We start from the raw sequence: 26,361 nt of genomic DNA on the forward strand, positions 1-26,361 counted from the left end.
AAATCTTCCGAAATTAATGTTAGCACTCTGGGATATTCTGGTTTTCTGGGTCCTCAGTCAAACTGAGCGTGCTCAGATCAACAACATGCTCACCAGAATAAACAGTGACTCAGTAACATCTCATCTGTTATGACTTGTTCCTGTATGACGGGAAAACACTGTAGTTTTAATTTGACTGGGTTAGCCAGGATAATGTGCATAAAACCAAAGAACAGTGCAACAGTAAAGTTAATATTAAACTTCAGCTCACAAACCACAACAAAGTTTTACCCAAATTTATCTCTTCCATCTGCCAGGAAAGATAGAGATGCAAGTAGTTTGAGCCTTGAGAAGCTTTTTATTGTAAGACTGTTTTGGTAAAAACTGTTGCAGCTGTGAAAATGAGGCTCTGATGGTAATAAGTGGCAGAAAATGTGCCAAGAAAATATTCCCTGAGCTATTACACGCCCAGAACCAGCCTGAACCGTTGATTCAAGGAGATCCAGGCTTTTCTGGTTATTTGCTACGGCTGCCATTTAGCTTAGCATAACAAGGATATCTTTTAGGAGCAGAGAAGAAAACAACAGCGGCTTTCGCTTTCAGAAAGAATGAAAGGGATTAACAAATCCACTGTGTCCAGAAATAATCATTTACTCCCCTAATTTCAGGTTTTTAGTAAATTAAATTACATTTACTGACAAACCAGATGGAAAGCATCTTGTTTAATCGGTCACATTTGCTATTTTAATATTATGAGCACATATCTCAGCAATCTTGACATTTTTCTGGCTATAGTTGGATTTTATTTGAGTTAAGTAACATTCAGATTCACAGGTAACTTAATAGGATGTGATTTATTATGAAAATAACTGATTAGCTATGATGCTACAGTCTGGTTCGCTGAAAAACCAGATCTAAAGACGCCTTTAAGACTTTATTATAATTAACAATAATTTCTGGTCTAGTGTTTTATGTCGCCAAATTACCGTACAATAATAAAAGATAATTCAACAAAGAAGGATTTTTATAAAAAGAAGATTTTTACCATCAGTCAGAGGCTTCTTTAAAGCTGCTTGTAACACAGATTGCTACAGGAGAAACTTTTTGCCTTCAGTCATCAACATCTACACTGAAACTAGTTTAATCTGAATCACATTTAATTTTCCTTTGGGGATTAAATAGACACTTAAAATCTGACTAATATGCAAAGTGTTTATTCTTTACTTTAAGTAAAATAACAGTAAAGAAATGCTAATGATCCTGTTAAAATAAGCAATATTAAATTAGTTATATCACTTTAGTAGCAGCTTTTTGTTTAAACAAAAGCAATTAGGCCATGTGATACACTTTTATCTGAAAATGTGACTGTGAGCCTGTGCTATTGGCCCAAACCCATTTATATCTAAATTATGACTGCTTTGATAATGAAGACATTGTTCATGGTTCCGTTTTCCTTCCAGACTGTAAATGAGGAAAACACTAAAGTCCCATAAAAAGCCAGAAGATTTGCAGCAGTTATAAGCGGCAGCAAGCTGCATATCTCACCGTTGGTAACGGCGAGCAGGAATCCGTACCGAGTCAAAGCAAATCCGTCGTTAATGTGTTCAGAAGTGAACGATTTCCAAGTTGCTGCGGTAAGAGGGAAATAAAAATCTAAAGCAAAAACAGGAGTTCTTGCAAATGTTTTCAGGCTCTGAGATGAAATCACGCCCGCGGGAGGGGTCCAACATTTAAACTGATGATTTAATGCCGGCATAATTGCAAATAATCCATCCCCCATAAATATCCGCTGTTTCTGTTTTGGACATTATTCAAAAATGTTGAATCCATAACTCTTCCGGAAAATCGCAGATTATATTTTCTCCAAAACGCCACATACGCTGCCAGTCTGAGGTTTTAGGGGCTTGTTGTTCCAACGCCTGAATAAGACGCCAACGTCTCCTCGGATGGCTGATAGATGAGCGCTGGCAGCTGAACTATCTCAGGTAAGCGTTTACATCCATTGCTGAAATGAGTATTAATGACTTATCAGGTAAACAAGCTTATTTCCATGTGATTTTAATTTAATTTCTTACTTAGTGGAAACACAGCAATGACCAAACTGTTGTTTTTCGACAATAGCGACAAAGATTTGTAATGGAAATGCAGCCAGTGTGAACTGGTAGGAATATCTGTGTAGAAAGTTTAAACTGAAATAAGTAGAAAAGTTTCAAAAAATAATTAGATTTGCATGTTTGTAAAAACAAACAAACAAACAAAAAAAAAAACTAATTTGTGCGTTTTAACTAGCAGGTCTCTGTGTACTCCATGTCATTCATTTTAGCACCAGGTCTCCATCCACAGGTTTCTGCTACACTCAGTGAGTTCAGATCATTTATCGTGCGTCAAACTCTGACACCCCATCATCATTACTCTGACAGGTCCTGTATTGCACATTTTCACATGACAAAACGCGTTTCGTTCCAAATGTGGAGGAAATAAACTTCTCCTGCTTTGTTTGTCATCTTGAATGTTTCATTTAGCTTCTATTACTGTGCTTCTTTTAAATATTCACTCATATTTAACAATACCCAAGTGTTTAACTTCACATCAGTTCCCATCGCTGGATGTGAGCGAATCAGAGTGTGATGAAGCAATTTCCTGCAGAAGACATTTATCCACTGAAATCACTGCAGGCTAAGTGCTGCTGTTTAGCATCAACACGCTTGTCAGCAAAAGACCAAAGCAAGGCTTCATCAGTTGCAGAGCTTCATTATTTGGCGTTTAATAATATGAGGGAATACAGCCGCAGGTGTGAACGCGGTGAAACAATAAATCAACGAGTCAGCGAACAGTAGGAAACGTCGGGTGTTCCTCATTAGCTGCAGCTGGCTGGCTGCTGCATGAAGGCCGGGCCGTCCTGGGGTCAGGACAGAACCATAATCAAAAGCCAGAGTCACATCAGGAGCTGCCCTCCAGCACCGCCACGGTCGGGGGCAAAAAGGACCGGCAGCCAGAATCAGAGACAGAACATGAAAGATAGGAGCAGATATGAGCAGAGACATAGAGGAAAAGAACGTGATGAAGATGAGGAAACGCCCTCGAGGAAAAAAAAGAAAAGGTCTGTCTTGTTCAAATGAAAAATAAAAGAGTTGATGAGTTACATATTTACAGCACTCGTGTAAAAACAAGAAATGTGAGGAAATTTGGTGGTGAGATAAGGGTCAAATGGGGAAAAACGGAAAAAAAAGGGTTAAAATCCTTTAACAGTAAAAAAAAACTGGTTTTAATTAAGCCTCAACCACAGCAGCAGGACATCAGCTAAAAACACCCCCCCCTATGTGAAGAAACTGGATTTTTAATAGTCCTGCCCTCCAACTCCTTACCTGAACAAAGGCATGAATGAGTGCTGGGAAGATCAGAAGAAAAGGATACCTGATCTGAGCCATTATGTTGTACTTTAATGCCCACAGAACCACGACTACACCATCCCAGACAGGCGAATCGATGTGCAGATGCAATCTTTATTATTTTTGTGCGTCCAGTTGGGTTTCTATTGCTTCTAAAAACCGACCATGATCTTAAAAATTATATTTGGTGTCTGGAAAATGAGGCGTTTCAAAAACTTTTGGTTTGTTAAGTCACTGCGCAGTTACTTAGCAAAGCAAGCGGAACTCCAGAACATTTGGTCTGCTTGTTGGACTGCTGCACAATGGCTGCTAGAAAAGAAAAGAGTTTTGTTGTTGACATATTATTCAGAAACCACTCACTGCATTTATGTTGGTTGGGCAGGAGGCTCCGCTCTTGCTTTTCAAACATGTACGGTTGTCTAATTGCGTATCTGTTTGTAGCCATTTTCTCCTGTGAGCGTGAAAGTCGAGTCGGGGGCCTGGCCAACAGCAGCTTATTTATATCTAAAGTAACAGAGACCCTAAAACAGCTTATTCTGAAAATAACTCAAAATAGGAAGAACTGAGCAGAGTAAAATCTCATTATCTAAAAATTATTTCTGTGGACCATAGAGCTACCCTAACCTGTTCAAAGCAGCACAACAGGTCACCTTTAAGTAAATAAAAGTAAACATTTGAAACTCAGTTTCTTAAGAATCAGTGCAAATTTGGAAACCTTGAATGTTCAAGCAGCTTCAGGTCAAGGCAACATTTCATCAAGAATGAATTTTGCATTTCTCAACTCTGAGATTAAACATTATGGTAAAAAATAAATAAATAAAAAAGTGCAGATTCAACTTTTCTAGCAAGATCTAATTTTATTGATTTATAAACTTTCCTCCTACAGTCAGAAATGAAAAGAAAAAAATGAGAAAAACTAACGGCGAGAAGGCAACCAAGGTGAAACCAAATCAAGCCTAATTAGTCAGTTAGAGAATATTTTTGTATCTCAGATGCTTTGTAACTTTTGTGAATTTTTCCATCATGTTTTTTTTCTTCATATCCAATTAAATTGAGGAGTGATAGAAACCATCCCAGCGACCTTGGCCAGACCAGCCAGCTGCTGCCTGACCAACACAGGCTGAACTCCTACAAGGAGAAACAGCTGCCGGGTTGTTTTTCCTGTCAGTAAAGGTGAGAAATTAGAAAGTGAAAACTTAAAATCAGGAAAGCGGATCACAATCAGGTGACCTGTATCTCCTGATAAGGTGGGAGTTCTGGTAATGTTTAAAAAGTAATTCATCCCCGTTTCCTCTTTCTTCTCCTAAACTTCCTCTGTAAAAGAATCAATTTGGCTTTTTTATTCATAAATCATCATGAGGTTGTTAAAAATGAAATAAATCCTCAGAGTTGTGGATTTTAGCAATTTCAAACAAGTTAACTATTTCACCACACACCACCAAGTTTGGTGATATTCATTAATTTAGCCATAAAAAACTTGACCTTATGTTATATTAGTCGTTTAAACCAACAGAATAATCTAAAACAGTCAGCTTATGTCTGATTTTCTTGATAAAAAGTTACTTATAAGTTAGTTTTATCTCATTCCAATTGTACTGAAATATTTGCACAAGAAACTAGACCAAAAATACATTGTACAATTTTGAGATTTTGCAGAAATAATCTATATTATGCTGAATTAATAAGTAATATTGAGGTAAAATGACAGACGGTTGAGGCCTAATTAACAACCGATGACAGAACAGAACAAATTGCTGCTTGTTTGCAGCAGTTTTTTTATTTTTATTTGATCTACACCATGTACTGAATTGCTGCTCTGCATGCGTCGCTGAAAGCCTAATTTTCCTGAATGTCCAATAAACTGTAGAGTAGGAGTCATTCAGGACAGAGTGTTATTTCTCCGTCACGTTTAATTGCCTCCATCACGGCCTAAGCAGCAGGCGGCGCAGAGTACCTGCGATGAGGGCGCGCTTCAGGATTATAAGCACTGATTGCCAGTCCTCTCACATGTGACTAAAAAAATTGTTTGTTTTTCCAATGCTATATTTTTATGTCAAAAACTACCAATTAACAATAAAAGGCGAGACATGCGTTTAATTACTTAGAATTAAGTATAAAAACCTTTGAAAGTTTGACAAGGGGAAACAGAAAGGCTGATATTTGTGCAGGTAATCGAGCGTCAAACGACTAATGGGATCAATTATGGGTGATCAGCGTCCGTTAAAGGTTGTCATTTGGGTTTTTACAAACTGTCCTTTGAATTGAAGCAGCTAAATATGAGGAAATGACTTAAAATGTAAATAACCATTTAGCTTTCCCATATAATAAAAGTTGCAGGGATTTAGACGAGTGTTTTTCAATGTGGGAGCAGCATAAAAAAGTGAAAATAAAAGAATTGAATCTCATAAAAAATTCTAAGAATTTATAAATTTTTTATATTAAATTACAGTTTAAAAAATGTATTTAAATTCTCATTTTCAGAATGTCAAATGGCTGCAAGCATGAAATGGTAAAATCTTTGAGTTCAGCAGCACAAAACTGTAACAAATGTGGAAATAAAATAAAATCCGATGTGACTTAGATAATACATCAAATCAATCATCAAATCAAATTTTATTTGGATAGCACATTTCAGCAGCAAGGCATTTCAAAGTGTTTTACATCATATCAAACACAGAAACACATATTGTCTTATAATAAAAAAGAAGGGATTGTAAAAATTGTATTATCTGATAATAAAATGTCGTGGCCTGTATCTGAAGGTTTGTAAATGAATGTAATCATTATTGAATAGTGAATAAAAACACTATAAAAGTTGATGTTTCTTTACATGTTTCATAGCGATGTTTGTGGGTTTGCAAAGAGGTTAATGCTCTTCACATTAAAAATTTTACCAAACTAGAAGGTTATGCTCTAATTAAGTTGCACAAAAATATTTTTAAAATGTGTTTTTCACCTCAATCTTCATTTCTCATGGCTACTAAATCAATTTCTCGTGATAAGTTAAATAAATGTCTGTCCTTTAAAGACAATGCCCAGTGGCCAACGCCACCTTCCTAAATGCTCTGTGTCACTTTTGTGGTAATTATAATTTCAAGCCAAAGTCATTAGCAGCTTCCCATCCATCATGTCTGCCCCCAGAGTGAGAGATGTTACAATAATAATGGATGATCAGGTGTGTTGGTGTACTGTTGCCGAGTACGGCGCCATAAATCCTGGATACGCAAACTGTGATCCCGTGCTGCCAGAGCATACATCATTTCCTTTTATGTACCCGCTCGCTGCACCCCATTTCACTCAAAATGTCCTTGGTATCCCTTTCCCTCTTCAGTCAACACTCTCCCCTCCATATAGAGTTGTGCGCTAAAAGACCACTCAATAAATGTGGCTTTTATTACCATTTATCCAGCCTTGAGCGTAGCTGAATATATCAACTTGGAGCTCACCTATAAGCCACTCTGTAATTTACTTTTAGAAAAACATTTCCCATTATTCTTCAAGAAAAACGGAAAAAGTGACAACTTTGTAACGTCATAAGGCAGGTAAATGGATTGTAATAGCGCTTTTATACTAAAACTACTAATGGACACATTAATATAATCAGAGCCATTTCAGATACAACATTTAAAACAAGGAATTGTTTTCCTAATGCTCTACTCATTACGCAGGCTGTGGACTTTCAATCTAACCCTATTAATAACTTATCTCAATTAAATAACCACAGAAGAGTACCACATTAGCACATTATCTCGTCTCTCCTGATTATGCATTAACTGATGGGCTCCAGCGACTCAAAGCTGCATAATGGTTGCCTTGACAAACAGCAGCCAAAACAACTCCTTGAGTGCCATTTTTCCCCCCATTCTTCTCCATTACACACAGCAGCTCTGGAGCCAGTGCTGGGGGCATGTTTATGGGATTAATGGATTGTCTCGGAGTAAAAGTGAGTGTCCTCTGGCTATTGATCCAAGAGATTGTCAGATCATGAGCGAATGCTGGGAAGCTGGAGGCGTGCGCTGAGGATTCTGGTCTGTCCAGGCCGTCTGGGCTCCTGGATGTCCGGAGGTGGTCAGGGAGGCTGGAGGCTGCAGCAGACTGACTGGAACCAGCGCTGCTGCCCAGGCGACCGATACCATGACTTCCTAATGGGTTCTGTTTTCTTCGTAAACTGATTACGTGTGTGGGAAACCTGACCACTTCCGGTTCGAAAAAGCGTCTTAAAAGAACAAAATCAGCGAGTTTCAAGAGGCATCAACCGGTGCTGCTGTTTTAGAAATGAGCTCAGGTTGTGGTTACACACATGATCAGGGGCGGACTGGGAAAGAAAAGTGGCCCGGGACTGACCCAACTTCAACTGATTGGTTGGACAATAATGGTGTGTTCACAAAAACGTGTCCAATGCTTCAAAGTTTGCTGTGTGTGCACTTTGAAGTCAGACACTTGAAGTTTTGCGCGTCAGATGCATCAAAATCGCTCCAGGCAGCGTTGAGAGATGACTCCTTGGCATACATGTTCGTCAGACTCTTCCACCATGTCCTGCTTATTTCATCTAAATAAATATGTTTATTTAATGTTTATCATTTTTGCTGGACAGATTTGCAAAGCTCAACTGCGGAGAAATATTTTCAAACTGTAAAAGTTATAACTTGTCCGACATTCCAACTTCCTCGCTGATCCTCTTCCAAGCAAGGTCCTTTCCGTTTCTCCCTCTATAGTCATAACTCGATTGGTTGTAAATTATAGGACAAGAGCAAACAGCAACAAACAGTTTATCCTGCATAGTTTGTTTTTTTTGCTGAGATCACGTTGGAAAATGCACCACTATGTGGCATTTGATACTCCGTGTTAAGTTCAAACTTTTCAACTCCAATGTTGGACGCGCTTCAAATCACGAAGCGCGACGCAACCTCGACATGCCTCCACATAGCCTTTGAACGTAAACGAGACGCGCCTGGAGCTCAAAATGTATTTGGTGTGAATGCACCATAAATCAGTAATAATATACGTCGCAGTAGAAAAATGACCGATATCAATAGATAAATCGTCTGATAGAATATTCAATAAATTCAATGAACTCAGGGACCGGACTGGATAAGCCACAGTTTCTTCTTGCTCCCTTCTGGACCAGATTTTGTTTTGCTTTACATAATATTTTGTTGCAAAATTTATGTTACAAAATTTTTTTTACATATTTATTTTGTATACCTATATATATTCTTTGTAACTATTTGAAATACATAAATAGATCAATAAAAATAACTCAGATCCAGAACTACATAGCATTCTTTGGGATATAGGAAGAGGAAAGACTTTAGCCGCTCAGTCTCTCACTGCCAGCTAAGCAAAGTTGGTGGAATCAACTGACTCACTCACTCTTTGGTTACCTAGCAACTCACTCACTCACTGGTTACCTAGCAACCTGTTGAGTAACTGGCAAAGTAGCAGTTTAAGGTTTCTCCACAGTGTCTCATAACTACTTAAAAGTAAAAATAAAAAACGGAGTGGAGAGGAAACTGTGTATAAAACAGGAAAGATCACGTCAGTAGTTTGGCTGCATTTCAGATACTTAAAAGTAAAAACTAAACCATAATTACCAGAATCTACCAATTTAAAATGCTTACATCGTGATATATTTTTCAGCCATATTGTAGTCTAACTGTAAGACTAAAATTTAAATATATGTGGAAAACGTCCGCGCTCTGCTTCGTACTTGACAGTACATGTAAGAAAACTAGTCTGAATCATCGGCTCAAAGTGGGAGCAAACCGTCCTGACGACGGACACCAATTAACACGTAGTGGATACAAAACCTGCTGCTCAAGTACAACATGGTGAAGGAGCCAGAAGACCAGCACAACATCCAGATTCTACCATGACTTATTCATTATTTTGTAAAATCATGTCCCATGTAACATAGCATCCAGACAGCTGAGTTTCCCCTACAACAGTGACATTACAGAGCTCTCTCTCGCTGCGGTGAAGCCTTAAGCCCTGCTGGACATTTGGCAGCCAAAGACTCCCGAGAGACTCTGGCGAAAGAGCAGAACATCTCATGATGTCAGTGGACCTGTCAAAGCAATCTGTTTTCCTCCGCCAAGGGTTAGAGGCCAGGATGTTGAAGCACGCATGTACACACACTCAGACACACACACACAGGACGAGTGCTGATGCTGTGCCTTTGGGCAATTCCACCTATGCTCTCCATTTTTTCCTCAGAGTCTCTGTTTATCTTTCCTGATTATCTGTGATACTTTCTGCGTACTGTTCTTTTCATCCGTTTCCTGGATTTGATTTGAATTCAAGCTATTATCCAGCATCAAATCCATACTTGGCTGAAATGATCTGATGTGAGATTAAAGTAACAATATCAAAAAAGAAACAGTATTAGCTTCCATCCATCCATTTTCTAACACCCTTGGGGTCGGGAGGGTTGCTGGTGCCTCACCAGGTAATGTTCCGGGTGAGAGGCGGGGTCACCCTGGACTGGTCGCCAGGTTGTTGCAGGGCAACACAGAGTCAGACAACCATACACACACACACTCACACACACACCTAGGGAGAATTTAGAGAGACCAATTAAATCGAACCCAGGACCGTCTTGCTACAAGGCAACAGTGCTACCAACTGCGCCACTGTGCAGCCCCAGTATTACTATTAGTAATATAACATAAAGAGATTCATTTAATTTAAAAACAACCGCTATTTCTCAAGTAAACTTGTATTGTTGGTTATTAAGAATAATATATGATTTGAAAAATGTAAGAAAAATCCCAAACTATTGTTATTGTACAATGGGGTGTTCAAAGTGCGGCTCAGGGGCCATACGCAGTCCATGAAATAATGATGTGCGGCCACAGCTCAAGAATGATACAAACAGATGTTTCTATTATGAGCCATGTTTTTTTTTTGCTTCCATTTTAAAGTAATACATTCCAAAAACTCACCAAATATTTTTTGCGTAGTTTTTCATGCAAATATCTAAATATCTAAACTAACTTCCATTTAGCTTTTCAGTGCAAGTTTATTTCATATCAATAATTGCTTAATATTGTTTCAAATGAAGTACTATTTCCACTGGCAGATTATTTTACTAAGACATTTTTCCCATGGTATAACTGAAATAATCTGGAACTGGTACTTTTTTCCAATATTAAGGAACTATTAACTTAAAACAATTTCTTAAATCTCGCTGATAAGTTACTTTTAAGTTAGTTTTTTCTCATTTCAAGTGTATTTAGATATTTGGGCTAAAAATTAGACCAAAAATACTTGGTAATATTTTGTGTTTTTGCAGTGTACACCCACCAACAGTGGCTTTTTACTAAACAAAAAACAAACAATGATTAACCTTGGCTTTATATAACAAAATAAAGCATCTCATAGAGCAAAAAAAATAGCAAACATTTCAGAAAGTTAGGTGAAATGCCAAAGACTCAGAAATACAGAAACCCCACCAGTAAAATGTACTCATATTCTAAGGTATTTATACTAATCGTTATAATATGTGATTGCATAGATGCTTCAGTCTTGTTCTTTTAGCCTTTCACAATACCTTTGTTTTAAGAGTTCGTTGCTCGTCAGTCAACAAAAGAGGCCTCTCAGCAGGGGAAGTAATTATTCTGTTTTGTGACATTATTACCAATAAAACTGTGCAGTTTTATAGAGGATGTCAACGTGTGGTATTAGGTAATCATTTAGATATAAATGACATTTTCTTTGTGCATAGAAACCTGAAATTGCTCCTAATGTGGAGTCACCCATGGCATCGACATTGTGTTCATATTCAAAGAGAAAATGAGACTTTGGTGGACTTTAAGAGGGATATTAGACATCCAGTCGCCTCTTTGAATAAGAAAATCACATTATTCGCTTTGTCAGACACGGGTGTTTCACTTTGTCTTAACCTTTATCACATCTCTCAAGCTTGGAGCCTCTGAGGGAGAAATCACCGACAGGAAATTATAAATATATATATAAAGAGCTAATCTGACCTTCACCAGAGGTATATAAAAAAAAAAGAGCAAAAGAGGAAAAGCGAGGGAAGAATGGAGGGAACGTTTAAGGAGAATTTGCCCTCGCAGAGAGCAGCAGCCTGAGGAGAGGACTCGGATAATGAGAGCTCTCGGTTCCCCACACGCTCCAGAAAAACATCTGATTCACAGAGAAAAAAGCTCAAAGGAAGGACAGGAGTTACCGCGAGCTCCACGAGTCTTTAGAGTTAAGGAGCTTCATTTCAATAAATATTCTGTAGGAAAAAAGCTTAAAAGTATTCATCCCTGATGCCCAACGGGACATACTCAATTTGTCATCCATCACTGGATAGAAAAGTGAAATAAAATCCAGTTTACATCAGTTTAACAAGATCAGCTACACTTTCTTTTAAAGAATCTTTCTCGTTCCTTGCTCATGATTAGCCATAGCATAAAGATGTTTTCATACCTGATATATCAGGAGACTCAGTTTAGCTAGGGGCCAATATGGCAACGTTTGTTACATTTTCAGCTGCTGTGCTTCACTTTAAATGGGCAGAATTATGTAAAGTCAACTTTGTTTTAGCTGTACATTATGTTATAATGTTATTCCCCAATCAGAAACATTCCTGGTCTATTTCTTTGATTCTTTTATGCATGTTTAAAGGAGTTTGATTAAAGTGGATTAAACAGGGCTACCATGAATGCACCCTTAACATTTATGGAACTGAAAAGATATAATTTTCATTTTCTTTAAATTGTAATTGTGTTGCTTTATTTGACAGATAAACTCCTGGAAGGTTTGCTTGAAAATATTACTGTGTGTAATAAATCCATATACTGAGTAATTAAACAGATTCAGAGATTTTCAAGATGCACCTGCATGCTAGTCCTACATGGAGAGAATTTCTCTGTAGAAACTTTTACAGTCATTTATTGATTTGCCTTCTTGTTATGAAACAGACTCTAGACTCTAGTGAAATGAAGCGCTACTCGATCAGTGTGAACATTTTCCCTTCATTTGTTCTCGGCGCAGTGAAAGTTCTTACGTCGCTGCCGATCTTCACGTCAGCAAACTTTAGATGATCAAGTGTAAAAAGACAAACACGCAGTTTAGCAAAGCGCTCCGATTGCAGTGTTTCCTTTCATGAAGCGGTGAGAAATAATTTATTAAGATGCCTGCAGCAAAGGAAGCGAGGTCTGCTGGAGCAAAACAAGAAGACTTCCTTCATTTACTGTCCCGGGGCCACAGATTTCTACAGACACAAGCACACTGGGGCCTGAATAACAAATTCAGACAATTATCCCTAAAGACTGCAACCAAGAAAGTCAGAGCCACTCTTGTTAAATGGAAGATTAATAAAAAAATAAACACTTCAATAACGACGTAATCCATGAATATAGAATTATCATTCTCACACTTAATTATACATGACAAACCTGCAAACTTTTTTTTTTAAATATGGAAAAAAAAAACTGTGGTAGACTAGGAGCAGTAAAGCTGATTAATTTCCCTAAAGTTGACTTTAGTTGACTCCTGATTCAAATGAGACTCTGTTACAGTAAATGAAGCGTACGCAGTGAGCCTGTGTCTACATTCACAGATTAGCACCACATTCTCAAAAAAGCACTTTCCATGAGCTCTGTCAGCTGTGTAATTCAAGCAATTTAAGTTGCTATTAAAAGTGATGATTTCACAAGTCAGTAATAGCATATTTACTGGCATCAGGCTGTTACTGGAAACCCTGAAATGTTTACAGGCGTGAAATTAAATACAAAAGCTTCTTTTTTTTTGGTTTAATCAATTAAGAGAGGAGCAGAGAGATGTCAGTTTAGCAGGTTCCAATCTATGTTGAGTTAATTTTACAGATTTAGAAGCACCTCTTCTCACAAAAATCACAATGTAAGACATCTTGATTAAACAACAAACTGTAATTTTCTTTCAAATTGGAGTTTGAATTCTAGGAATTAGCCAGATGCTTTAGTTTTTAACCCCAAATTTTTACTAGATTAGAGAACTACTGCATCAAGTTGAGAATATTGCATTCAAAAACACATGCATGACTTTTGTTCCTGGATGTATCGTCAACCTTCAGTACAATAAAACCTCAAATCTCTTACATACATTTTTTATTCAGTCCAACATCAGTTCTGGTTTAACAGCCTCTTTAATGCACATTTTGGATCTTTTCCAAAATGTATTTATTCTTAATTCACCAAATCACTCAAAACGACTTTTTAATTTACTTTTTAATTCTGTATTTGTTTTTTTTAATACTCAAATCCATAAAACAGGCAGTGGAATGGCCTGTAAGCATGATTAAACTGAGTAAGAGCTGGTCTCATTGTGGTCATTATTTAAATAAATTAAAAAAATAAACATAAAATGCTGCCTTTCCATTAAAAGTTTGAGTAAATAAATCGCCGATGCATTTTCAGGCTCTCTGGGGAAAGTAGGCTTTGCTTGCAGCCAAAATGAGTTTGTGTCGGCATTAACAACGGCCTTAGTTATTTTACCGACATCTTTTGGCTTCAATCAGTTATCGTTACCTTAACTAAGAGAATAACTCTTGAATTTTATTGTATTTTAATTAACATTTTAATGCATGTTATAATGTCATTCCCTCATCAAAAACATATTTGGGGTGTTGTTTTGACCCTTCATGCACAATCATTTAATCTCTCATGGCAACCATTCAGCCCTTCCCTGTAACTCCTCCAATCAGTTCCTTCAGACTAGCCAGAAGGAATTAGCACCAGTTGGAACTGTGCATTGGCTGAGCTCATTATATGAGCTATTTCTCAGTGAATTGCTGGTAAAAAAAAACTTTGTTAAAGGGTTAATAGAGGAGCAATGTTGTGATGACTTCCTGAAGGAGTTTCAGAAAGAGTAATTACTTTTAAAGAGACAGCGTCCCAATTTCAAGATGTTAATTTACAAAGTCAAATTTCTTTCCAGTTACATTTGATATAGAGAGCATTTTTATAACAACTGAAGGTAACAGTTACGTGATTGTGTAATAAAATGGCACTGTATGTCAGGAAAACACATATTTAAAAAACCTACCAATGGTCAAATCACCCAATCTTACTTCCTAGGATTAAAAACAACAGATGTAAGAACTCCTTTGTACCCACAGCAATCAGGTCCTTAAATTTGTGAGCTATAATTATGTCTAATATATCTATGAATTAGTGTTTGTAAGTTTTGGCAACCCAGTTCTACAGTCCCAACTCTGGCTCCCTGTAGCTCATAGAATGGACTTTAAAACACTGTTTGTTTATTAAAGATCTGCTGTTGTATCAACCACCCAGACCTCTCAGGTCTTCTGGTTCTGGTCTGCTCTGCATCACCAGAACCAAACATGGAGGAGCAGCATTCAGCTTCTATGCACCACAAATCTGGAACAAACTTCCAGAAAACTGCAAAACAGCAGAAACACTGAGTTTCTTTAAATCCAGACTAAAAACCCAGCTGTTTAGTTTCTTTGAAACATTATGAATGAAACACTGACGAACATTTTGACGTGTAACAGTGGCACTTCACAAAATGTAGTTGTGTTCTATGACTTTGTATTTATGTTTTTTTATGATGTAAAGCACTTTGAACTGTGTTGTTGCTGAAATGTGCTATTCAAATAAACTTGATTGATTGATTGACTGCGTTTGAAATCGCCCTGAACTGAAAACACCAAGTGTAAATTAAGAAATCTCAAAAGACTCCCACCGTTCTCAGTATTCCACCTGTAAGTTCAGAGTTTCATCTGCATTCCTCCTGCTGCTTCTTATCCTGCCGTGCATAATAAATGGGTTTAAATGTGAAGAAACAAAGCAGATTTAGAGGAATATCAGCTCTAGTCAGGTATAGGAAATATGCGCTGCTCATTATGTCCTCCTGCTCAGGATGTAGATGGAGAGCTGCTCATCAAACTGCTCTAACTCTAACCAGACTGTACCCCTGATGCTCTGAGGACTTAGCTGTTGGAATATCGGTTTCTGTTTGGAGAGCCTGAGCCCACCTCTGATGATTATAAGCAATAAGTGATCCTGAGCCTCTGCCGTCCCTGTAGCAAAGACGACGGTGAGGGAAATGTAATTATTTCCCTCCCATTGCTCAGCAAGCCTTAAAGGTTAATCACTGTCCATTGAGCTAATTCTGGCTGGGTACACTGGAGTAATTACAAGGCCTCGCTCTCTTGACGACACGGTGCTTTTACCCTTTTGTGTACCTTTCTGACTCCAGATCCTCTCATTTCAGACAGATTTTTTTCTCTCTGGTGGCCATGTTTCATCTTCTTCCTGCTGCCGGCTGAAGTGCACACATTAAATACCTCTTCATTTAAAGCTTTAGCATGTAACTTCTATGAAAAATATTTATTTTACATATTTGTTTAAACCAGAGGTCTGCAACCTTTACAGTCTCGCTTACCTTCTCCCAGCGCTCTCAGAGCTAACTAGAAACAAATAATCAGAGCCAGGAGGCGGGTCTTAGCGCTGTCAATCACCCTCGCATGCGCCTGCTCCTTTTAACCTTCTCCTCTCCCTCTACTATGCTACAGCTCCCCCCGATAGCAGATTGATGTGAATGCCAGGCTAGTTAGCTTAGCCACTGATGATGGTGGGTAAATGGCTTTGTTGTCAAGATAATTTGTTTTTCCACTATTAGCACATTTAACAGAATACATAAGGTGATTGGCAGCGCTGAGACCCACCTCCTAGTTCTGATTGGTTATTTTTGTTATATTTTTGTAGACAGCAATAGTAGCATAGAGAGGAAGTGGAGTACCGTTTTTTTCCGCACTATAAGGCGCACCTAAAAACCTTCAATTTTCTCAAACGCCGACAGTGCGCCTTATAATCCGGTGCGCCTTATATATGGACCAATATTGAGCCACAACAGGTCTCGCAACTACGGTAAGCAGCCGCCGACTTCATTTTCCCCCGTAGAAGAAGAAGCGCGCGGTGCACACTGGGTTTTGCGTAAAGACCCCAAAATGGCTCCTATTAAGAGACGCTTACGACGCAGAGTTTAAGCTCAAGGCGATCAGTCACGCAGTGGAACACGGGAATAGAGCAGCAGCGAGAGAATTTAACATGAACGAATCAATGGTGCGGAAGTGGATATATATTGTGATTGCACTAACGTTTGATTTACCGTAACAGTATCAGACTGTTTTTTACGTGTTTATTGAATCGAGGAAACGTTCCCCTCCACTATATGTTATACCTTGCTGCTGTTAAAAGATAAACTGTGTCACGAAAATACCACGTCACTGACTTTACCTCGGGGAAAATAATCAAACAGCTGTTTATTCATTTTGGGAATGAACAGAGTTTTCAGAACGCTGGTTTGTAATTATTAATAAAGTTTGACTGACGTATCTGACTGTTTTGTTGACATTCCCTTTAGCGCAGTTCCATCTAATGGATGCATAACGTAACCCCAGCCTCTACTGTAGCGTCTATTCTATGCGCCTCATAATGCGGTGTGCCTTATATATGAAAAACGTTTTAAAATAGGCCATTCATTGAAGGTGCGCCTTATAATGTGGTGTGCCTTATATATGAAAAACGTTTTAAAATAGGCCATTCATTGAAGGTGCGCCTTATAATGTGGTGTGCCTTATAGTGCGGAAAATACGGTAGATTGATGACATACCGTCACGACAAATATGTAAAAACCATTTCAATTTACATACTGCACCTTTAAATGATCACATTCTAACCTGGGTTAATATGACCATTCATATTTGCTAGCATTCAGATCCCAGAATGGGTCTGTCTATAAGGCTTTTTTGTCTTTCTGTGCATGCCTGAGTTTTTCTCAGATAATTTCAGGCTTTCAGGTGAGTGAAAGGTTGTCCCGTGTGTCTCTGTGTCTCTCTCACCCATTAACCGCTGGAGATAGACATTAGAGACTCCTTTGAGACGGCAGGCAGCTACTAATACCACATCTCTGCAAATCTAAAGAATTAGGTTTTTTAACTAATCTACTTTGCAAACTCAGTGAGAAGTTCAGTGAGACTGGCAGAAGAGTCTGTGAAAGGGATTTTAAAGGTATCTCTATTCAGCTTCCTTGAACAGATTAGGATGGGGCCACAGGCTTTACAAAACATGTTCATTACATTTTTTGCTCAAAATTATTCTTAGGTAATGAGAATTTAGTCTGTTCAGTTCAGGATGAGCTTTTTTAGGGCCTCCTGTCACTTTAAATCCAAATAAGCTGCTGCTGACCACAATCCTCAAACTCAACATTTACATTAACGTGAAAAATGGCTGCAGAAAGATGCGCAATTATACAACCGTACATCTTTGAAAAGTAGAAGAAGAGTCGCTAAGACAACCAACAAGAATGCAGCAAGTGGTTTCTAAATAGTAAGTCAACAAGACACTTGTCTTTTCTGGCTGACATTGGTCAAACCAGCTGACCAAACATGCTGGAGCTCTGAGTAGGTTGCTGGGTGACGGGATGGGCTGGGGTTGCTAGGTAACGGCACAGTGCCCGTCGATTTTGACTTAGCAATTATGAGATTTTTGAAAAGGTTTGTTTTCCAGACACCAAAAACCTTAACTTATTGCTAAAATAAGAGGCTGTTTTTAGAAGCAGTTGAGACCCAAATGTAAGTACAAAAATGTTAAAATTTTTAGATCACAAAACCAACAATAACTCAAAAATAGCTAAACAATGAATTTTTCCCAAGTTAATTGTTTAGTTTTACCATTATTTCAAGATAAAGTTATTTTTGTAGAGACAACAGGTCATCACTACCACAAAAAGATAATTTATTTTTAGATTAATATTATTGGAGAAGGATTAATATTAATTTTTACGCTATAATTATCAGGTGGTGTTAAGAAAATGTTGGTTTTAGTAGCTGGTCCTACTTGAGCCCACTTCAGTGCACCAATAAAGTTTCAGTCACCTCAGCATGCTGAAGGCTTGAAACTAATAGTGAATCTCTGGGCTTATACTACTTTCTGATTACTTCAGATGATTTCTTTCTGACCACATGGCATGCTATTAAAATTTCACTCTCAGTGAGTCAGTCAGTCTTAATATAAAAAAATAAAATAAAAAAGATGAGATGTTCACGTCTAAGCACAGCTAACATAACATACTCATGTTGAGAGCTAAATGCAAAATTCCACCGTATCGCAACAAAAGCAACATACTTCAAATGTGTGACCGATTAGGATATCTCCTCAATTTGTTCATAGCAAGACCAAAATAAAGTATTTGTTTTTCAATATGCCAATGAATTATTTTCATTTTAGTTTCTCAGGTTTGTTTTCTCAGATTAATTACTGTTTTATGCTTGTGTGTTTAATCCTGATAGACATGTTTCAAAAGGGCTCAGATTTTTAAAGATAATCACAGATAATTTAATCACAGAAATTTTTTATGTTAGTACCAGATTTAACGTGTCTAATTATCCTATAATCAATGACCATATCCAAGATTTGAAGGTAAAATGAGTAAACTAATAAAAATAGAAAGATAATCCATCCATGCAAACAAATCCAGAGATGAATCGAAGCTTTTCACACCTCCAGATTTTCTCCATTTCGTCGTCGTCCAACATTTTTGGCACCTATCTCACCAACTGCACCTTTTCTTTTCCTCCTCTTCTTTTTCTTCATTACCTCATCACCATTCATCCGTTGCCACTTTTTCACTTCAGTCGTTTCCCTCCCTGCTCTACTTCAAGCTGCGTACCACTGTGTCTCTCTTTAGCAACAACGAAAGGAAGTTTGCCTTGGAGCCATTTCATCTCCTTCCAAATTTTGTCTGATCTCTGCCAAAAGAACAAAAATCTAAGGGAGGAACCTTTTCTTACTTTTGAACATTTAGACTTAACATTGAAACATACAAATTAAAACCAATCAACAAAATCATATAGTACGTTTGTTTCCTTTGTTCACTCTATGGTTCCATTCTTACTTGTAATTAATTCGTATTTTATTCAAAATAATGTAAAAAAAAAAAAAAAGAAAAAGAAAGAGAGATGCTCTTTGATTTTCTTCCTTTTGATTTTGTCTTTACAGTTCTACATTTTTCTGCTTTGTCAAACTTCAGTCTTCTCAGTGTGTATCCCCAAGGCTCAGATATGCTCTAAAAGTCAGTGTCCTGCTGAGACGGGTGGGCTGTCTGCTCCCATATCATCAATGCAGAAAAAGGAGATGAAGAGCAGGGAGGATGAGGCAAGAAAAAAAAAGACAAAAAAGGGAAGAAATGCCTAGGATGCTGAGGGATGCCTTTAGCAAGAGTCATCACTCAGCTAAATGCCCTCTCTTGTTCCTCCTCTCACTTTCTATTTTCACCTCGCTGAGGGAATAAAACCGAGAGCCTGGTTTATTTCAGTCCAAATGTTTTCCAAGAATCTGGAACCCTGGAATTTGTTCCTCGGCCCCTGCGGCAGCCCCGTTTCTCAGAGTCTGTGCAGATGGGTGTGAAGGAACAAGCGGCGCCGATGCGGGCTGCTGCTGGTGGTTGGCGAAGGAAAGCTGCTGGATTTGCTGAGCGAGAAACAAGACAGGCTGAGCTTCACAGGGTGGAAAGGAGAGAACAAGGAGAACATGAAGCGTGCTACTGTGTGGAGAGAAAAAACAACCAGGTTTGAGCTGGAACTATTGCTGTTTGGTGGAACAAAGTTTGTGCAGAGATGATAAATGATGTCCCCATAAATTATCATACGGAATCAGAGCCAACCCAAGACACATGTGACCTAAGCAGGCTGCTTAGCGCCTCCACACCACAAGGGGGCCCCTAAGAGCTCCAAACTATATACAAAAGTATATACATGTATATATATTTAATATAACATTAAACAATAAATGTTATTACACATAGAAACCTATTTCTATTAATTTTGTAGTTGTTACACAAATAATGGTTAATCTCTTTCTGTTTGCAGATGGCCACTGCTGGAGAAATACAAGATATTACATTTGTAAACTTATTTACTGTAAATTTATTGTTCATTGGCTGGTGTTACTTTCAAATAGTTGAAATAATATGGCACACTTAAATACCACTCTGCAGTTTAGAATCCCAGTTTTTTTCAGTTTGCTATGAGGAGTGGGCTATATAGACCTTTATCACAATATTTTATGGTACTACTCTAATAATGATAAAAGTGATGAGAATTTTTACCACCTTTTTTAGATTTTTTTTAAAACTATTAATTGGACTTTATCGTAACAAAAACGCTGCAGTAAAACTGAGAACTTCAATAACTGCATTTGATGGACCACACAAAGAGAAGTACTGTCCAGGAAAAACTGAAAACTAAATGAACAGTAGCTGCTTGATTCATTGGGAACATCGTCTGCTTTGTTGCCACTGATTTCAACTTTGGCAGCTCAGCAATGTACCTGTGTGAGGCTTTTAGTTTGGCTGTACATGAATTAAAAATGGCTCATCAAAAGATTTAATTAACATAATGGATTACCGCTGCTGTTATACGTGCATAAATTGCAAACAGAGCCTCTGCATATTTGGAGGCTGAATTGATCCTGCTGCCTTTGATTAATGCTACAAAGTCACAAAAAAGGCATCTGTATTCTGAACATCGACGGCACAAAAGTATATTTATGACAAAAAATAAACAGTGAGGTATCAAATAAAATCTGTCACTCTGAAATATTTAGCTTATTTTGTTGAGATATGAGGAAAAGGTCACAGTATCTCAGCAGAGATGACTAACCTAGACTAATGGGTTCAAGACAATTAAATAAGGAAGTACAACAAACAACAAAAATTAGACATTTTTGTTGCCTTCATAATTGCTGAAAAAGCCTCCTGAATGAACATCAAGGCCCTTTTAAAACAAATGTCCAGCACCACTTCATAACCAACACAACTGTGACTCTAGTATCACAGCAATGACCCCATGTCACCATTACTTAATCTCACAATATCTTATGATAAATGGACTGATCAATATTCCCTCCCCTCAGCATGCTAGATGCTGGAAACAGAAACTAGCTTCATCTGCATAGACCCTAACATTGGGCAAACAGGACTTATGAAAATAATTTTACCTAATGAAGACACAGTAATTTTAAAATCAAGTTTTTGCGATGAGATTGTTTTGCAGTCACTTCAAAATTGGTGTTTTTTGCAAAACTGGAATGGAAACTCTTACGCATCACAGCAGTTTGCAGAAAGCGCTTATAGGCACTGGCCTACTTCAACGATTCACGGTTGACTCCATCATTCAAAATGTTGAACCTATTGCTCTTCTGCAAACACAGACAACAACTAGACCTGTCACAATAAACCAACTAACTGCATGATCAATTAAATCAATCTCAATCATTTCCATTTGCATAATTTATCATTTTTCTTTTTTCTCTCTCTCTGTACCAAAGTTTGATGTTAAGTTTGATGTTTTGGTCTCAACTAGTCCTTTTTTAAAGACAATTTTGTTTTCAGAGAAGTCATCATTTTATTTGTTGTTTCTGTTTTGTTTATTTAGTTTGGATATTTAAAATATCTTCCAGTTCCAGAGATAAATGTTGATTAAAATGTAAGACTTATTGATCTTTGAGCATTATATTATTTGAAAATGGTCTCACAACAACAATATTATTGTGTATCGCAATAACTTCTGGGGAAATGTATCGTTCAGCAAAATTGGTTATGGTAGGCATAACTACAATTTCCCAAAATGCAGCATATTTACGTCCAATTTGTGTTATATATATGGACCACACAAAGAGAAGTATTGTATATACATAGCCATTGTCAACTCTGATAGTTGATGATGAGTGCTAGCGCCGTGGCTGAAAAATGATATGATTGCTGAAATATGATTCTTCACGTATGACTGTAATTACATTTATGTAATGGAAACACCATGATTGCAAAGTTGTGTTTTTCAGATTTTAACAGAACATCAAAAAAAGTTTTTCAACTGACAGCTTGACATACTTTCAGATTCTTTTGGTTAATAACTAGCTGACCTAATGGTGACACAACACAATGAGATTTCTGTCTTAGTCGACTGAAATATTTATAAATATGTCCAGTGTTTAAAACAAGCGGCTTCCAGTTCCTGCCGATATCCAGCAACTTCACACAGCTACTGAAGAGATGTGGAACAACAACGCCCAATCAACCTGATGATCGCTAACAGGTGGGTTGCACAGAGTGAGTGGTAATCACACCAGATACCGACTGGTTCTCTGATCCCCCAATAAAGCAAAACTGCTAATTCCACAATGATTTTTTATTGTCACACACCTGTGCAACAATCAGGCCGTCTAATCAGCATCTTTGCATGGAACACCTGTGAGGTGGGATGGATTATCTCGGCAAAGAAAAAGTGCTCACCAACACAGATTTGTGAACAATACTTGAGAGAAAATAGGTCTACTGTCTGTACAAAAAAAGGTTTGGATGTTTGAGTTCAGCTCATGACAAAATGGGAGCAAAAACAAAAGTGGTGCGCTTATATTTCAGCTCGGTGTCTGCAGCTTTGGACCTCTTGCACACTCATGAATACATTAGCTGCATCTGTTATGTCTATCTGGAACAACCATCTGGAACAACCTTGCAGCGTATCTCAGCAGATATCAGCATACTCAGGTACTATCTCTGCTTGCGACATGAGAAACCGACAAGTTCAGAGTCAGCAGAGTTGGGACCTGCAGCTACGGGAGCTCATCACGCGTAAAAGTAAATCTATATGGAGACGTAACTGCAACAACAAGCCATCATCATCTGGACTCGATGGCTTGTGAGCAGAGCAGCTGAGGAAAATGTTTCTGCAAGACTCTTTTGTTGCATAATCATTTTCTGATTCATCATTTCCTCCAGGTTTTGAAATATGCAGCGATTGCCATGGCGACAGATGGCTCGTGAATAATGAATGATTGGTATATTTATTAGAATGTTTGTTATTGAACATTTTTCAACCTGGAAGAAACTAGGTTCTCAGCATCGGTGGCAGGGTGTGTAATGCAGGTAAACGTCTCAATGTGATATTTAGATGCTGAAAGGTTTACCTTGTGTGAGGAGCTGGAGAGTCCTGACTTCCTCGCGGACACGAAGCTGCAGGACTTGCTGCAGGATGTGCTGCCTCTGGGCTTCGTGGATAATCCCCATTCGCTCCAGCTTTCTGTCTGTTAGTCTCATGAGGGCCCGTCCTGAAAATAGACAAGCGAAAAAGATAAATAAAATAAAACACAAGGCTTAAGAATCCAAGCCAGAGGGAGTTTAGCAAACACTGCTTCAGATGTTTGCTAAACAACATCCTCTTTTCATCCATGGAAGAGGAAACTCACAAGGTGCTGCGGGTGAATTAAACACAAATTGGACTTTATAAGGGTAGATTAATAAAAACAGACGTCTCTTCACCATCATGCGACCATCAGTCTGAATTGTCCAATTAAGCTCAGCAGAACCATATGTGAAGCAGATCCTTCTTTGCATAAATATCAGAACAGTACATCCCTGCAGCAAGAATACCTAACAGCTCTTTAGTTAATTGCAAATCCTTGTATAAAATACATAATTTAATCATCCAATCGGCTTCTATGAAGAGGACTTAGGCTACTAATAAAAAGCCTTGTAGAATATTGTGATTATTAGTCCTTGTTATGAGTGTTTTTGCAACATGGAGAATGGTAAGCAGATAGGACAATATAGGGTAATTACTAAGCAAAATGCTCGTTTTGCTCTAGTGGCCCCAACGGCTGCTTTGACAAGATGCTGCCACCAATTAGCGCCACGGCTGGTTGGAGAAAATCCTTAAAATCACCAGGAAGTTAAAGCGATTGTTTAGTTTATGAACTGGGAATCTGTGTAGTTGTTAATGGCAGTAAGTATGCAACTCCAGGTTTTATCGAAAGGACCTGACCTTAAAGAAACAAGTCTTTGCTGAAGAGTTTTATCATGACATCTTGTATTACAATTAATTATTTTCTTGTTTAGGTAACTGTATAGTTGCAACTTGCAACTGTGTGTCACATTCATTATAGCATCACAAACACAAACACTACTCTTGAAAACGTTCCCATTTGTAAAATGCTTTGTTAGAACAGTCACATTAAGAAAAGTGATTTGTATCCCTAACCTGTACACACTAACTGCATTTAATCATGTTTTCAAGTTTATTTATATTTTTATTGGACAAACATTGCAAAAATAGTTTAAAAAAATAATAATCTTGACAAGATGAACAGTTTTTAAATTGAGGTTTATTGACAAAACAAATATTCTGATGACAAAAAATCATGACGATAAAAGATAAACCATACAATAAATGCATTTGTTAGAGCATCAAAGCATCAAACTGAAGACCAATTTTGGTACACAGAGAGAAAGAAATATAATAAATTATGTAAATGGAAATTATTGAGATTGTTTTAATTTATCATGGGATTATTTGATTTGCTGTTTATTGTGACAGGCCTAGCTACATCCAGATGGGGTTAAAATCGGAGCATTTTCAGTGGAAATTACATCACAACCAGTATATAAAAGCCAGACAGCTAGATAGAGTCATAAAAGCTTACAGGTAGCAGCAACATAATGAAAGGACAGATGGGAAAAAGTCAAAGAAGGCGGAGACCAGATTGAGACATTAAAGTTGACATGACAGTGCCAACCTGAGCCATGCTGTAACAGGTCTATAAATATTGACCAACCATCACTTGCCACCTGAAACCAAAGATAGATTGGCATGGCAACTGAGATTCACATTTCTCTCTTTTGCTCTTGTATCGTCTGTTGTCAATAACTGCAGGTATAAGAGAGACAACTGAGCAGGACACACACTGCAGGTTTGATGATATATGGGATTTCCCATATATTAGCATGAAAAACAGCTGCAGCATCAGGCAGTATGGTCAAATTAGGACATAACTTGATATAGATACATACCACTTTCTTTGTACAAATCCTTGCTCCTCTAAGTTTTTTAGTGATCTGTCAAGTTGCAACCAGGCTTCAATGTATTTTTAGTTGCATTTTATAATATAGACCAACACAAGACTGTCATGATGTGGTGGTGTTGGTGGTGAGGCAGACGCTTGTAGACCCAGGTAAAGATGAAATGAAGGTAGTTTAATGATGAAGAAGCCAGAGTACAAAATCCAAAAACACCAGGCAGAACGACTGAGCAGAAGCCAGGGCTCAACACCGGAAGCAACTGGCTATACGAATGGATTGCTTACAAGAAGAGAAGCATAGGACAACTAACTGGTAGATAGACGAGGACCCAACAAAGACACAGAGACACAGGTGACATTAAATACACAAGGGGTAATCAGGGAACGAGACACAGGACAACACAGAGACTCAGAAAACTCGAAATAAATACACAGAAAAACACAGATCGTGACTTTACCCCCCACCCCTTCAAGGGTGGCTACCAGGGGCTAACAAAGAACGGGGCCAAGAGTCCAAAAAACAAAAGAAACCAGCCCAACCAGGGTGGGCGGGTCTACGGGAAATGTCCAGCGGGCGTCCGCGGCGCCGAAGGCGGAAACCACGGGGGAGGTCTGGTGGGCATCCGCGGCAACGGAGGAGGTACCGAGCCACAGGAGGTGGGTCCGGCGGGTGACGTCGGTGCTGGGACCGGGCCGCAGGAGGCTGTACTCCTGGAGGCGACGGTGGAGCTCTGGGGGAATCGGGAGGAGCACTAGGAGGCTGGGTCTCGGGAGGAGCACTAGGAAGCTGGGTCTCTGGGGGAGCACTAGGAGGCTGGGTCTCTGGAGGAGCACTAGGAGGCTGGGTCTCGGGAGGAGCACTAGGAGGCTGGGTCTCGGGAGGAGCACTAGGAGGCTGGGTCTCGGGAGGAGCACTAGGAGGCTGGGTCTCTGGGGGAGCACTAGGAGGCTGGGTCTCGGGAGGAGCACTAGTCTGGGAAGGAGACTCGGGAGGAGCACTAGTCTGGGAAGGAGACTCGAAGGAAACACTAATAGGAGGGAACTCGGAAGGGGCACTAGGAAGCTCAGGAGGAGTTCCAGGGAGCTAAGGAGGAGAACTGGGGAGCTCGGGGGAAACACTAGGA

The 26,361-nt window shown here is 38.5% G+C and overlaps 1 protein-coding gene and 1 long non-coding RNA gene across 5 annotated transcripts in view; one reads left to right on the plus strand and one right to left on the minus strand.

Annotated features, from left to right (window-relative positions):
* Window positions 1-26,361, minus strand: part of samd12 (sterile alpha motif domain containing 12) — a 115,631-nt gene that overhangs the window by 41,841 nt on the left and 47,429 nt on the right. For all 4 annotated transcript variants that reach the window (XM_028037218.1, XM_028037214.1, XM_028037217.1 and 1 more), the window contains one exon: window positions 23,351-23,491. In XM_028037218.1, coding sequence (XP_027893019.1) covers window positions 23,351-23,491 — 141 coding nt within the window. The remainder of the gene's footprint in view (window positions 1-23,350; window positions 23,492-26,361) is intronic.
* Window positions 935-25,508, plus strand: LOC114156657 (uncharacterized). Its single transcript, XR_003597988.1, has 3 exons — window positions 935-945; window positions 1,352-1,354; window positions 25,340-25,508. It is a non-coding gene; the product is annotated as an uncharacterized LOC114156657 (long non-coding RNA).

Source organism: Xiphophorus couchianus, chromosome 13 (assembly GCF_001444195.1).
Source record: "Xiphophorus couchianus chromosome 13, X_couchianus-1.0, whole genome shotgun sequence".
Classification (NCBI taxonomy): domain Eukaryota; kingdom Metazoa; phylum Chordata; class Actinopteri; order Cyprinodontiformes; family Poeciliidae; genus Xiphophorus; species Xiphophorus couchianus.